Source organism: Bos taurus, chromosome 25 (genome assembly GCF_002263795.3).
Source record: "Bos taurus isolate L1 Dominette 01449 registration number 42190680 breed Hereford chromosome 25, ARS-UCD2.0, whole genome shotgun sequence".
NCBI classification, from domain to species: Eukaryota; Metazoa; Chordata; class Mammalia; order Artiodactyla; family Bovidae; genus Bos; species Bos taurus.
Genome location: NC_037352.1, coordinates 36,367,227 through 36,382,740, shown reverse-complemented (window position 1 = coordinate 36,382,740; position 15,514 = coordinate 36,367,227). Strand labels below are relative to the sequence as shown.

Genomic DNA, 15,514 nt, shown 5'->3' with positions numbered 1-15,514 from the left:
TGCTCACTGAAGCTTTTTTGTGCCGGCCATGTGCTCTGTCCACGTGGAATACCAGCTGGCTTCCTGTGACTCCCCGTTTAATTTGCAGAGTCAACACCGTGGTGTAAGTAAGAACCCAAGCTCCAGAGCCAGACTGCCTGGGTTTGAACCCCTGTTCCACTGCTTACTGTCTCTATCATGTATCGGGTTCTCATCCATAAAAAGAGGGGTGTTAATATGACTAACAGCACATATGATCGTATGAAGATAATGCTGACTTTCCTGTCCATGCTGGCGCATAGATGGTCAGTAAAGATACCTTGTCATGATGGTTACCAACCTCTCCTGGGGTCTCACTCTGGCTCCCATTAGGCTGGCGTCCCCTTAGTGCAGGAGCTGTGGGTGGTTCATCTCTGTGTCCCCCACAGCACTCACTGAGCTGCTGGCAAAGAGCTTCAAGGATCAGTGGCAGGAGATCTGGGGAGACTGTGATGAGTGCCTCTGAGTCTCCCTGCACCGTCTATTGTGCCTGGAGAACTCCCCTCCCTCCTCTCCTTCGTTTTTTCTTTCCTGAAGAAAAGGGAATAAAAATGGGGCAATAATAGTACCCACCTCGCAGGCTGGCTACAAAGATTAAATGAGTTATCAGGTAAAGCGCTTAGAACAATGCCTGATACACAGCATGTGCTCCATGGCTGGTACTCCTTACTACCTCTATTTTCCCTTTTCCTTGGTGTATATTTTTTTCTGATTATGAATGCCATACTTATTCGTGGTAGAAATGTGTAAAAATGTAGGAAAAACCCCCACCAGAGTGAAGGAGACAGAGGTATGAACAAATAAGGAGAAGACAGAGGAGGAAGAAGATGAGCACAATCGAGCATGTGTACAAGGTGCAGAGGCAGCTGGAGGAAATGGTGGGCCTGGTGGGGCCGGAGGTGGCGTCCCCCAGGCCCTGGGAAGGCTCCACAGACTAGGGGAAAGTTCCAGAGGAGGAGGTTTGCAGAGAAGAATAGGAGCTTGTTGGGTGGATGAGGGGGAAGGCCATTAGCATGTGCAAAGGCACAAGGCATTAAATGACATCCGGGCGCTGTCACTACCGTTCTGCATTGCCCCCCGTGTGTTGGAGGGGAGGAGGGTTGGGAGAGTGGGTAGGGCCGGGAAGTGAGAAGCCCTGTGTCCACAGGAAGAATCTGGACTCTGACCTGGGGGATGAGAAGGGACCCTTGGACGGCTTGGAGGTGCCATCATCCAATCAGCATTTAGGAGAGATGACTCCAGCACAGGCAGGACCAATGGGCTGGAGGAGACTTTGGGAGCAAAGAGACCTGCTGTTAAGGCTGGTGCCAAAGTCCGGAACAAGTTAGAGACGGCTTCGGCCGCTGCGGAAGCCCCCGGAATGGGCCGTACAGGATGGGCTGGAGACGTGGAGGGAGAGGATGTGGAGAGGAAAAGTAGCGAAGCCAGAACGACGCCCACGTCTGGGGCTTGACGGGGAAGTTGCCGTCATCAGCCAAAGCAAGGGATACACGAGGGAAACCATGTTTGTGGAGGAAGGTGCTGAGAGTCTCTTGTCATTCCCAAGAAACCACGCTGGTGACCATATTTATCTGTGTGTAGATGATAGTCCATGAGGATTTTTATTCATTAAAAAAACCCTTCAGTTCTTCATTATTGATATACTTAATGCACCTGACTGCTTAAGTGGAAAAAAACTTAAACTATAAACCATTTGTTGTTCAGTCGCTAAATCATGTCTGACTCTTTGCGACCCCGTGGACTGCAGCACACCAGGCTTCCCTGTCCTTCACTGTCACCCAGAGTGTGCTCAAATTCATGTCCATCCAGTCAGTGATACTATCTAACTATCTCATCCTTTGCTGCCTTCTGTCTCTTCTCTTGCTTTCAGTCTTCCCCAGCATCAGGGTCTTTTCCAATGAGTCAGTTCTTCACATCAGGTGGCCAAAGTATTGGAGCTTCAGCTTTGGCATCAGTCCTTGCAGTGCATATTCAGGATTGATTTCCTTTAGGATGGACTGGTTTGATTTCCTTGAAGAAAAAAAAAAAATCTTTGGGGAGCTTTTAAAGACAATCTTTTAATCAGAAAGGAACAGTTTGCTAAGATGTTCTTTTCTATCACCACCCTGTGGTTCACACTGCTGGTAACTGCCATGTTCGGGTAAAACCAGGCTTTTCCCCTACTTGGAAACTGAACACAGAATATTCTCAGAGTTATTTCAGTTGGAGCTCAAAGGACAGGTATAACTTAGGGTGGGCAGGAGGCATCAGGGATAAAATTGCTTTGTTATTTTTGTTCTGACTGATAATGTCCCTGTGAATCACTCACAGGTGAGAAGGCAGAGCTAAGAGTGGAAGGCAGGAGCGCAGGAGGGGGCGGCACTCAGCACAACTTAACATCCAGCGATTTTGCCTGGGGCAACGACCAGCCTCCCATCCCTACACACAGCACCACGGAGACTGGAGAGCCATCTGCCAGGGGGTACTGAGCGGAGGTTGAATGCTTTCCAAGGCCCTTCTGGATTCTAATTCTCATTGGCTGGAGGTAGGTAGCTGGAGCACGATGCAGGGGAAGTGAACACAGGGTGTGTTTGGGGCTCATTACCATCCTGCTATTTGATGCGACAGACTTTTTGCTTAAGCAAACCTTAGACTTCCAAACCTTTTCTTAGGCCCCCTCTTCCTTGTAAAATCTAGTTTTAGTGAGTCCCCTGTCCTTCACATCTGAACCCCCTTAATATCTAGTCATCCCGCACCATCACCCCAGGGAGATGTCCAACTACCCTGCCCTTTCTCCAGCAAGAATCCTAAGTCAGTTTAGCCAAACCCCTCTGACCCCTAAAGCTTCCCCTTAGAAAGTTCCCATCCACTGACCCCCTCCCTGCTCCTTTGCTATAAATCCCCATGTGGCCATACAAAAACCACTTGGGAAAGGGTCAGGAAGAGTATGTGCCACGGGTTTGCTTCTATTATGACCTTCACTTGGAAATCCCCCCGCCTCCAAGACCTCAATTCTGAAACCTTGCCCTGTAACAGCAATCCATCTTTCCCGCTCAGGACTTGATGCTGGTCAGATGTAAGAGGATGAGAATAATTAATCTTTTTAAATTTTTATTTTTTTGGCTGCACTGGGTCTCTGTTGCTGCTCTGAGGCTTTCATTGAGGTGAGCATGGGCTGCTCTCTAGCTTCCTGGCGCACAGGCTTCTCAGGGAAGTGGTTTCTCTTGTTGCAGAGCACAGGCTGTAGGGTGAGAGGGCTCAGTAGTTGGAGAGCACAGGCTGTTTCCCTGTGGCATGTGGTATCTTAGTTCCCAGGGATTGAACCCGTGTCCCTTGCATTGGCAGACGGATTCTTAACCACTGGACCACCACCTCAGGCGTTTTGACCTTGAGCAATTTATAGAAATTCTGAGAGGGGCCAGTTTATGGGGGAAAAATGTATCTGGTTTGAAACAATTTGAAACTTTCAAAAGGCCCAAATGTAAATGCCCCACAGTCTGATGAGACCAGAGACTGGAGGTTGGGAGAGATCAGGACCACGTGTGCAGATGTAAAAATTAATTGAAGTTAATAGTTGAGGTCATTGGAGTAAATGGGTTCCCAGGGTAACGGCATAGGCATAGAAAGAGACCACTGATACCGTGACTGAACGTGGAGGAATGCCCAGTTAGGGACAGAAAAGAGCAATCAGGTGGAAAGGGATGAATCATCTCGACACTCAGGTGAATCAGATGTTATAGCTATTTCAAAGGTTGTTTTTTTAATGTATTTTTCATGCAGTGGCCCTGCTGAATCTCAGGCAGAGAAGGGACTGAGCCCTCCCGTGCAGTGACAGGCCATCACCCAGCAGCTCCACGTGCTCAGGAGTCTTTCCCAGAGCTTCACAACTGCACCTGCACACGAGGAGCAGGCACCTCCTGCTGCACTTCCTCTCCTTCACCACGCAGAACCTAGTGAGGCCTTGCTCAGCGTTTAGCTCCTAGAAACGTTCTCCATTTCATGACCAGTTCTTCTCAGTGTAAATGTTTAGGCTCTACCCTCAGGAAGTATACTTCATGGGTCTGACTAGAACTCAGACACCTGTGTGACTCGCAAGCAGCCTAGTGACCCTGCTGTGATGGTTCATGGTCTGCACTTGGAGAAACAAAGTCAGTCTCAAGTCTGTGGTGGGCGTCAAAGAAGAGCCAAAATTATGAGTTTAAAAAAATTAAAACCATATTAGATGGCCAATCACAGTATATGATCCAGAATTTTTCAGAGGCTAGAGTTCCAGACATTTCCTCATCTTCTCCATCTCAGCTTTCTTCATGACCATAACCCCCCATCCCCTGCCAAGAGCCAAACCAAGAAATCTCAATGTGCCTGTTGTTCTGTTTTGGGCTGTGTGATATGGCTTGCAGGATCTTAGTTCCCCAACCAGGGATTGAACCTTGCACCCAGACAGTGAGAGAACCGAGTCCCAACCACTGGACCTCCAGGAACTTCCTCACTATGTCCACTGTGACCCAGCATCTAAGTAGGCTCCTGTCAAGGATCCCACATTCAGAAGCACCTTTCCAGTCCTGGTTGCTGGTGCGAAGTACTGCACCACACAGAAGGACATGCAGCACGTAAAACCCTAAAGGCAGGCGTGTGTAAGCGGCCATGAGAATGAGACAGCCCGTGTGTGGCATGCAGTGTGCCGTGTGCAGAGGACAGGCTGGGGTCAAGGGAGGGAGGTTCCAGGTTTGAGATTAGAGGAGAAATAAATGGTTGTTTGTAAAAAGTTTTAAAGATTAATTTTTTAAGATTCCATTCATAGTCACTAATGTTTGCTTAAACTGAAATAAATTTGGCCCCTGCACAAAGACACACTCAAGCCATCCTTCTGAAAAACTATTCTGTTTAATAGTGCATTTCATTTATGCTACAGATGAGCAGGATTGGGAAAACAGAATGAAAGGTCATCCCTTCTGCTGGGAAAACTTGGGGAGCTCCATCCTAACCCAGCAAGGAGCCCTCCGCTAGGCTCAGGCCCAAGCTTCCTCCTCAGGGCTTTGCTCTCTGCATTCACACTTGGCTGCTGAAGTCAGAGGTGGGGTCGGGAGAGGTCTAGTGGCTGGGGCCAGAGGTCATAGGTCATAGGTCTCAGAGGGCAGGGCAAGCTGGCTGAGCGAGCTCCTTAAAAGCATCCTTGGTAGCTAGGGGTTTAGCTTAAATCACTTTCCATCACAGGAGTGGCTGGAGGAAGAGAAGAGAAGGAAAACTGAGGCCAGCACTAAAGGCTTTGGATCCTTCCCCTCAGGTTATGCTCACGGAGGACCTGGGCTTTGCCATTAGTCCTGTCATAAAAGGGATGAGCGAGTTCTCCACCAAATGCGTGGAGGTTTGGTCTTGCTGCTCCAAGAGCCCGGGAGGATACATGGTCACTACAGAAAACCTCTCTCAGTGTTCCCCTACACCTGCCCAATGAAATAACAAGTCCCTCAGCACCAGATTTCCATGATTAATGAAGTCAGGAAACAAAATAGCACATTCCTTATCAAAAGAAGAAATCATCAAAATTTAAAGCTGGATTAGAAGCAGTGACTTTGAAATGCAGCCTCCATTTCCCCTTTCTAGCACGAAACACAACCCAGAACATTCTTTCCATTTTCTTCTGTGCTGACTGTGCCAACTCCAACTAGAGGAACCCCTGGAATTTTATTCCTACTGTGCTTCCATCCCCACTGTGGAAAGGCTCTTCTGGTGTGAGAAAAATGGTCTAGTGCAAACTCCCCTCCCAAATGGAAGGAGACCGATCCCAGAGTTTCCTCTGCTCCCAGCGCTCCATCTGTTGCTGGCAGCCTGATTCTTCAAGGCTGGAATCATTCCTGGGAAAAATGACTAGGTTAATAATCACGGGGCCAGGATGATTTGCCCAACAGGCCCCGTTCTCTAAGGTGAAAGGTTGGAGTCGGAAGGGACACGTCCTAAGTTCATACTCAGGTAGTAAGGCAGGAGCTCTGGAGACTCAGGAAGTGAGGAAAACCGGCGTGTGCCTCTCTTTCACGTAGACTCTCTGATATTTACTTCAGCAGTGACTTGGAGGGAACTTTTGCTCACTCCCATTACATTCAAAGGCTTCTCTCCAGTGTGAATTCTCTGGTGGCGAACCAGAGCAGAGCTGTACCTAAAGGCTTTCCCACACTCACTACATTCATAGGGATTCTCCCCAGTGTGGATTCTTTGATGCTGAATAAGGCCTGAGCTATAGGTAAACTTCCCTCCACATTCCATACATTCATAGGGCTTCTCTCCAGTGTGGATCCTCTGGTGCTGATAGAGGTGTGAGCTCTGGCTGAAGGCCTTCCCACACTCGTTACATTCATAGGGCTTCTCTCCAGTGTGGATCCTCTGGTGGTGAATGAGGGTGGAGCTCCTGCTGAAGGCTTTCCCACATTCGTTACAAGCGTATGGTTTCTCTCCAGTGTGGATCCTCTGGTGGTGAGTGAGGGTGGAGCTCCAGCTGAAGGTTTTCCCGCACTCGTTACATTCATAGGGCTTCTCTCCCGTGTGGATCCTCCGGTGGAGAATGAGAGCTGAGCTGCAGCTGAAGGTCTTCCCGCAGTCGTTGCACTCGTAAGGTTTCTCCCCAGTGTGGATCCTCTGATGCTGAATAAGGTGTGAGCTCTGGCTGAAGGCCTTCCCACACTCGCTACATTCATAGGGTTTCTCCCCAGTGTGGATTCTCTGATGCTGAATGAGGTCTGAAGTTCGATTAAAGCTCTTGCTACATTCATCACACTTATGGGGCCTGTCCCCCACAGGGAGTCTCTGATGGGAAATGAGGTTGGCGCTCACCGTGAAGCTGTCCCTCAGATCGCCGCACTTCTCACTTCTACCTCCTGTGGGGGCTCGCTGCTCCTCAGCTGCTACTTGACCAAACTCCTGCATCTTCCTATTCAGTCTCTCTCCAGAGGAGCTCCCCAGCTGCCTCTTCAGACTGACTTCTTGTTCATAGGCTTCTTCAAACTTAAGACCCTGAGAAATATCCTTCTGGAATCTTCCCAACAGCACCCCATGTGATCCTCTATCTTCAGAAATTTCAGAATCAGGCTCAGTTCTGGTCTCACCATCTGGCACAATATAGAACACAAATATCACTTATTCCTTATGGAAAAAAGGCTCAAAACCAGAGACAGGCTAATCACATCATATTCACAGGCTAAAAGCACATGCCACTTATCAATGTGCAAAAAGGCCTGCCCAGGCTGTATGCAGCTGATGCAGAATAAGAGAACTGGGCCAAAGAAACAGGGAAGGAGAAAAGAAGGAAAATCGAGAAATAAGCTGGAAGTGAAGAGAAAACTGGATCAGGCAGAGGCAGGACAAACTGTTTAATGAAGTGACAAAGTCCTAGAGGTCAGAGGCTCAAGATAAACTGGGAGATGGTGACAGCCGGGCCAGTGAGAGGATGAAAGGGAGTAGGTACAAGAAACGCAACACGGACCAGTCTGTCTCCCACAGGAAGACACAGCCGGGTGTGGAGAAGCAGCAGCAGATCAGGAAGCCACAACAAGGGTGCAGCCCTGCAGCCCCAGGGGAACAGGACACTCTGGTTTGCAGTCACGTCACCTTCACCAAGTCCATGGGAACAGGCAAGAGACAAAGGTCAGCCCACCTCCAGCCCTGGGCCTAGAACACTGTGCTAACTGAGCGGATTTGTAAACAGTTTCTGTGTTTGACTTTGCCACTCTCAGCACTCTGGGGTTTCTAAGGGAACTTCAGGCATAGAGGACAAGTGGAAGGGGTCCAGATGGTTAGCATGTTTAGTCTGTCAGTAACTGAAGGAGTCAAGGCAGGGCAGTGAGCGTTAGGGACAGAAAGAGCTGTTCCTCCCTCACCCGAACAGGTGCCTCTCAGGACCTCTCTGCTCTCAGTTCCCTTCCAATCCAGGCCCCTCGGCAATTCCTCTCAATCCAGCCCAGAGATCACGTCAAAATTCAGAAAAGGGAATCCTGCTCATGGGGAAAGACAGGACAAGGTTTATCCTGTTCATACCAAATGGCCCAGAGCTCAATCCCAGACCCAGGACCTGCAGGGGACAGAGAAGACACAGAGAGGGAGGCCTCCCATGGGAGCGGGGAAGACCCTGGCCTTGCCCAGGAAAACGTCCTGACAGTGGGTGAGGGGGAAGGAAGGAACAGTCCACAGGCTTAAAGGTTAAGAAGCCAACTGCTCCCTGACACAAGGTGAAATTTCTACAAGGGCAGCAGTTACCCGAGGTCCATCCACAAAGCAACAGGTCCCTAGAGGAAGTCCAACAGAGAAGGGGAGGAGCCTGACAGAGTTCCAGAATCTTCACTTGGACACAGAGCAGTGCCTCACATGTTCAGGGATCCCAATGTGTGAATCTTTTGAGAAAATCTCTAGGTTATATGTTAATGTTAAGTCCTGAGAATAACATGAGAAAAAGTAACAGATTGAGAGTTTAAAGGCCAGGGCTCGGGTCTTCCCAGTCACTAGCAATATGACTGTATGCAAAGCATTTAAGACCTCTGAGCTCTCTTTCCTCACCTATAAAATGAGGATAATTCTGGCTGCCTCAACAGCTGCAACATTGTGAGGACTGAAGGAGAGACTATCTGTAAACACTCTTAAGGAACTACAAACTGCAAATGGGAGTCACTATTATTGTTGTCAGAACTTTCTGAGACGAAGTCAGTCCTTAGATAATGATTTTCAGTGACTCAACTGTTACTAGCAAAGGAGGAGGCAAAGGAAGGCCAAAAGGGAGTTTCACTGAGGAAGCATCGTTCCTACCCAGGGAGAACACGTTGCCGTAATTCTCCAGCATCACGTCCCTGTAGAGGTCCCTCTGGGCAGGCTCCAAACGCTTCCACTCCTTCCGGATGAAGTACACAGCCACATCCTCAAAGGTCACCAGTTCCTGAAACGACACGTTCTCGTGTGCAATTTCTGGCTCAGGGATGAGGCTGGTGGAGCCAAAAGCTAATTCGGGGTTGAGTAACACTTCCCAATATTTGGGAAGTGGGAATGGCAGTCAGGGTGGAGGAAGACAGGAGAGGCTGAGACTAAGTGGAGTCCATGATTCCGTGGGGGAGTCCCACGGTCCTGACGGGGGAAGCACAGAACAGGATGTTGTTGCACAAGAGATTTCCGCAAAGTGGGAAGGGAAAGAAGGGTAAAGCACGGCTCACCTGGGCCTTGGCCTTCAGGAGCGCAGCTGCCAGCATCTCATCCCCCAGACCGCCCTTGTCAGAAAACGTGGGGCCTTTTGAGGAAGGAAGAGCTGAGGACGAGAGGGTCCGTGAGAGTCGCTCTGCACTTGAGCCTCTCCACCCGTTACGGAAACTCCTGGGTCCAGGACAACCTAGTACCCCCACTCCTGCATCTCTAAGTTCACTCCCTCTGCCACTGGAAGAGGTGCTCACGGCCAGCGTGGGCCTCGTGGCCTGAGCAGAGACGCCCACAGCCCTGCTGACCCTGGCTCTCTGGTCTGTCCCAGGAGGCACCAGCTATCCTGTTCGTGTCTCTTCCATCGTTCTCCACATTCCAACTCAATCTCTTGGACTTCTTACCCAGAGGAAAGCTAGCTTCACTCCAACTCTGAAGCAAGTCATAATGCCCACGATTCTTCTCTTATTTTCTCGATCCCCAGATCAAATCTACACACTGTAAGTGTTTCCCGTTTCTGTGCTTGATTATGTATCTTTTCCTGTAATTCTTAAGTTAACATATTGGTCCCTGAGAGACTAAATCTCTGCAGATACTAGATTCTGTAGAAGCATGCAGATAAAAATGTTTTAAATGCGTTTTCTTGATAAGCACGGGAATAATACTTCCTTGGACACAAGCTGGCTCCAAAGTCAGTGGCAGTCTGTGAGAGCAAAATACAAATACTTTTCACGCCCTTCCTCTTCCTTCTACCCTTTTTGCCTGTGATCTCCAAAATAACTCCCCAGAGCTCCCCTAAGCACATGCTCCAGAAGAGCACAAACCAGGGCTATTACAAAGCACCTGGAAAATGGGAGTTTGGTGATTGTCACAGTTTTCTAAATGCTGCATGAGGAACCCACAGCCCTTAAAAATGCCTCAGCTATAAACCCTATCAAGCTGGACTTAATGAATGGCTTCAGTCAGCCTTCCCCACTAGGCTAGGAGTTAGTGAAAGGCAAAGACTATGTCCTCGCCAGTCAGGATTCCAGCAGTTAGCCCGGCACCTGGTGAATGAGCGATTTAAATGGGCATCTGCTGAGTAAGTGAATAAAAGGATAAATTCCTTACCGCTCTCAAGCAAGGCCTGAGGTTCCTGAGATACTCGATCAGCCTGAGTTTCCATGGGTCGTACTAGAAGCTCGGATCTCTGGTCTCCTATTTTCAGAGTCAGCAGGAAGCAGGGTTTGTATGAGAAGGTGGAAGCACTACAGAAGCAAAAGTTCAAGGTTCAAAGATAATTTTTAAAAACCCTCCTGCATACAGAAAGAAGGGAACTAGCATTCCAGTTAGTACCAAAACAGCAAGAGGAAATGCAGTAACTGGGACTAGTCTTTTGGGTCAAACGCCCAAGTTCCTGGACAACATCCCACTTTAGGCTCCCCAATTCACACTGGGTGGTAGTTCTAACAACAAAAATGGAGAACACAGGTGCCAAATGATGCTATTAACAAAGTTAAATACTAAGCAATTACTCAAATGAAGAACAGTGAAAAAGAGTGTTACAGCTGGCAAAATGTCTAAGTATCAAGTTTTAAGTATACTTGGAATAATGGACAAACAAACGTATACAGATTTTTTTTTAATCCTCATAAACATTTTTCTTCTACTAAAAAGAAAAAAAAAATTTTTACTGTGGTATGTTTCTAGCTGTTATAGTAAATGTAGATGCTCTCTTTAGAGGAAAAGGGGCCAAGAAACAGCCCCCAAATAACAGATAGTACAGAATACTTCCAGAACCTCCAGAAGTTCTCTGTCTCATTTTAAAAACCCTGTCTCACAGAACTAGGACAGACAGTGCAGATCTATTAAGATAAATTCGGGCATTTCCCGGTGGTCCAGTGGTTAGGATTCAGTGCTTTCACTGACGTGGCCCAGGTTCAATTCCTGGTCGGGGAACAGAGATCCTGTAAACCATGCAGCATGGCCAGAAAAAAAGATAGATTCTTCCTCCCTTTCTCCCTGAGACAGTTTTCTGTTCTCAGTCTCAGTCAACGGTGGGATGTTATTGACGGATTTGGGCCCTTTCTGTGGTCCTTCTATAGTCTCATCACAGGGTGTGGGTGGACATATTCGCCAGATTCTGGGAGAATAGTCCCAGTTGCTGTGTCTCCTCGCCCTAAGAAGAAGCAGCCACCTTGCTTTTTTATCTCCTTTCTCTCATAACAGATTTCCTTGGATCAGAATGTAAGTCCCTGAAGCAAGAACCAATGCTTTTTAAAAAGCCTACTATCATTTATTACTCCATTTTTATCCCTACTAAGGTCCCTGCTCCCTGGTTGCCACGGCAATCAAGAGGTCTGTTCTCTGTTGCTCCAGTGAATAACAGTGAGTGTCAAGTTAGTACCTAGACTAAGATTTGAATCTCAAGTACAAGTCTGTCCTCAAGAATCAACAGGTTGAGAAGAGTGCAGCAGTCCTCAGAGCAGCCTGACACTTAGGCAAGAACCTAGGTGAAAACCCCTGGATTTTGTCCGCCTCCCTCTCTTTATTCATCTGCTCATATAACAAACATCTGTTGAGTGCCAACTACATTGCAGGGTACTCCTGAAAGGAGTAAAACAATCAAGAGTGACCGTTGCATTCACCTAAGATATAAAAAGAGAAGGCCCCCTAGAGTCACTCAGAGTTCAGAGAACTCTAGTCTTTGGGCAGCAAGGGGCTGTAGAAGGCCCATCACAATGCCATTATATAGTGAAAAGCAAGGAATCAGGCATGAGCCAGGCCCACTGACAATCAAGGTGACACACCCTCTTGCTATCATCACCCTCCTAGCTGGGGCCCTTCAGCTTTTTCTCAGAGTCAGCCATCTTCTTCTTCCTATTGCCCAACTTGACAATCTCCAGGACTGGTTATAAGCAGACACTCCCAATAAATCCGCTCTCAGTCTAAACTCTCCTTAGAAAGGAAAGTCAGAGGCTCAGACTCCAGAGAAAGAAGTAGCACTCCCTCCTCGCAGCTGGGTTAACCAAAGCTGGAGCTCAAAGGCATACTGTTGAGAACAAGTCCCCAGTGTCTGGATCACTGAACAATGTTTCTCACAGAAAGAAAAACCCCCATTGTGCCCGTAGAGCTTCAGGTCCAGGCAGGGCCCTTCCCCTGCTCCACTGCCCATGCGACCCCCTGCAGTGCTCCTAGATGCAGTGTTCCGGGAAGGATGACCGGGCAGTGAGAAGTCGTGGAAGCTTTACCTGCTGGACTCTTTCCTTCCTTCTCTGGAGTTAGTCTCTAGAAGGCCAGAGTAGCAATTATTGTGAACTTGGCAGCCTCTGTTCAAATCCCTGGGAGTTCAGACTTATTTGCTATCAGTGCTGTAGGACTAAGGAAAAGAAAAAGAAAAAGGAATTTCAAATGTTTATGTAAACTTCACTTCTAATCTAGATATTTGGAGTTAAGAGGAAAAGACAAAGAACCTATGCTAATAAATACTGATTAAGACCACAGCTGGTATTTATGTTGCACCTTTAGAACTGGAATGGAAATCACAGTTCTCCAGGTCAACCTCCCACCCAAGACAAGAAACACCTTCTCCAGTTCTTAAGGTTCTGGCAGCTAACTTGCTACTAGACACTCTCGGCTACTTCAGGGAGTCTGTCCCATTGCTGTACAGGTAAGCCATTAGAAAGGGCTTTGGATGCTTAACTGAAAAAAAGTCTACCCCTTGGACTTTCACCTCAGAGTCCTAGTGTCCTGTGTGATAGAACCTTCTCCTTCCGCAGGACTCTCCACCAAACAGGTGAAACCAGATGATGCCCACTCTCCACAACTTCTCTTCTTGGAGATAATAAATAGGTTTAGTTCCTCTAAGTGCCCCACAGATTTCAAGTTCAGGATCCTGCTTCTCTCCATGAGTTTCAGAAAGGAAACACCGGGTCGGTCTGTGTTCAATCCCAGTTGAAAAGCTAATCAAATCAATTAGGGACCTAATACAGCTGAAATGGGACCCAGTTGTACACCTCTCCGAAAAACACTCGATTTACTGGGCGCCAGGGGGATTCTTCTGTCATCTGAATGGTTCTAACTGCGCTTCCTAGAACCCCTCATTCTCTGGTCCGTTCCCAGCTGATTAAACCCTCCCTCCCACCGGGAGCGCGGATAACTGTTAACATCATATGAAAACGTTTCCGGGAAGGACCAAGTTAGGGTCGCTGTCATCGGCCGTTTAAAGAGAGGGATGCCTCTCCAGCCATACTGGAACTTTGAAGGGCTGGAGCCAGGCGCTGTCGCAGAACCAGAACCGCAGCCCCTTTCCTCCCCCGACGCAGGGCCGGCTGTGAGGGGCCGGGTGCTGGGGTGCCGGGGAAAGCAGAGTTGGCACCGGCGCCCCCCCGCCGCCCGGCACCCTGCTCCAGGTGGTCCTGGGGACCCCGCGGGCCGCGGCGGAAGGGACACCACCCCTTCTCCGGCGATCACTGCCTCCGTCCCACCTCGAGCCCTGGGGGCGGCCGGACTCACCCTGGGGGCAGGGACGGTAGATATAGGGAACCGGACACCAAACAGGCCCCGTTGGACACTGTCACGGACCCACACACCGGGGACAGAACAAAGAACGGAAGTCCCCTCCGTTTCGCTTCCGGGTCGGTCTTAGTCACCCCCTCCACCATCCTGGATGTCCCCCTCCACGTCCACTTGTTCCCTCTAGGAAAATGGGAGGTCTTCGCCTCTCGGTGGTTTGCTGACTGGGCGCGGGGCCCCAGCGCCGAAGCGACAAGGAGGGCCTGCCGTCCCCGCCCCTCGCGCCCCCTGCTGGCCAGGCAGGGAGGGCGCCGCCGCGCACCTGGTCTGCGGCGCGCCTACCCGGCTGGGGAGCGGAAGGCGGGGCGCAGCGTGCCCAGCGGGTGCTGGCTGTGTGCCCGTGTGGTCTCCCGTGGGGCTGCCGAGGGCCAAGCCAAACGCCCTGGTTCCAAGCGATCCGAGTCCCCAGCTGACCCGCGGCCAACAGGAGGACGCCTGAAGGATTCGATATAGAAAACTCACCCATATTTGAAGTTTCCAAATCAAGCTTATGCTTCCAAACAGACCAAGTTCATGTAAAAGTGCCTCCTTTAAATGACTAAAATCTGAAGAAAACCTTCTGGCCCATCAGAGTTCACGTGAGGACAAAAACCTGTACAAGTGATGCGGGCAGAAAAGGCTTGAGTAAGTTGCCGATCCAGATCCACTCAGATCCGAAGAAAACTGGTGAAGCCCCATCCATGTGAAGAAAGTGTGAAATAAGTGAAACGCTTGAGGGAATGAGGGGCGACGCTTCGTGGTCCACTCACGTTTATTCCCTTCCAGGAGGAGTCCTGGAAGTGTCGAATCAAATCCTTCAGATTATAAACAAAATGAAATCTTGTGATCTTCTTGATTCCCCTATGGCCCTGCCTCGCATTTGATCTCAATTTTCACTGCCTTCAATATTTGTAGCGCAGCCATTCAGCTCTGCAGTACAACCGAACTTACTCTCTGGCTGCTGCTGCTGCTGCTAAATCGCTTCAGTCGTGTCCGACTCCGTGCGACCCCATAGACGGCAGCCCACCAGGCTCCCCCGTCCCTAGGATTCTCCAGGCAAGAACACTGGAGTGGGTTGCCATTTCTTTCTCCAATGCATGAAAGTGAAAAGTGAAAGTGAAGTCGCTCAGTCGTGTCCGACTCTCAGCGACCCCATGGACTGCAGCCTACCAGGCTCCTCCGTCCATGGGATTTTCCAGGCAAGAGTACTGGAGTGGGTTGTCATTGCCTTCTCTCTGGCAACTTCAGTCTAAGGACAGTAATCTAACCAATTCCAGTAAAATATGGTGGTGGTGCTCAGTAGCTAAGTCACATCTGACTCTTTGCAATTGTAGCTCACCAGGCTCCTCTATCCATGTGATTCTCCACGCAAGAATACTGAAGTAGGTTGGATCTTCCCAGCCCAGGGATTGAACCAGCGTCTCTTATGTCTCCCACATCGACAGGCAGGTTCTTTACCACTAGGGCCCCCTGGGAAGCCCTCACCTACTGACAGTCCTCAGGAAATAGCTCTTAGATTCCCAGTACTGTCAACACTATTACTGTACAACACTATTACAACAATCAACCCTATTACTGTGGAGCCTAGAAGTCAATTTGTAGTTCACTTTTTTGGTGTTTGCCCCAGAATCCAGGCATCTGGTTAACTCCCAGCAAGTTCTCAAAAGACCTACTATTAATTTTTCTTGAGTCTGTGGACTCTGAAATGCCTTGAATCACAGAGAGGATTCCCAAGGCAGTCCATCCAGGTGGAAAAGAAAACATTTAAACTTCCATATAGCTTTTATCTAAAAGAAAATAAAGAAAATAGAGTAAAAAGATGTAA

At 49.0% G+C, this 15,514-nt stretch overlaps 1 protein-coding gene across 3 annotated transcripts; it reads right to left on the bottom strand.

Annotated features, from left to right (window-relative positions):
* Positions 1-4,862: 4,862 nt before the first annotated feature.
* Positions 4,863-13,755, bottom strand: ZNF3 (zinc finger protein 3). Of its 3 annotated transcripts, none has more exons than XM_059881443.1 (6): positions 13,651-13,755; positions 12,387-12,514; positions 10,267-10,353; positions 9,180-9,271; positions 8,782-8,908; positions 4,863-7,094 (listed from the first exon to the last, which is right to left on the bottom strand). In XM_059881443.1, the coding sequence occupies exons 3-6, from the start codon at positions 10,319-10,321 to the stop codon at positions 6,025-6,027; spliced, it is 1,344 nt and encodes a 447-aa protein (XP_059737426.1). In that variant the 5' UTR covers positions 10,322-10,353; positions 12,387-12,514; positions 13,651-13,755; the 3' UTR covers positions 4,863-6,024.
* Positions 13,756-15,514: the final 1,759 nt, after the last annotated feature.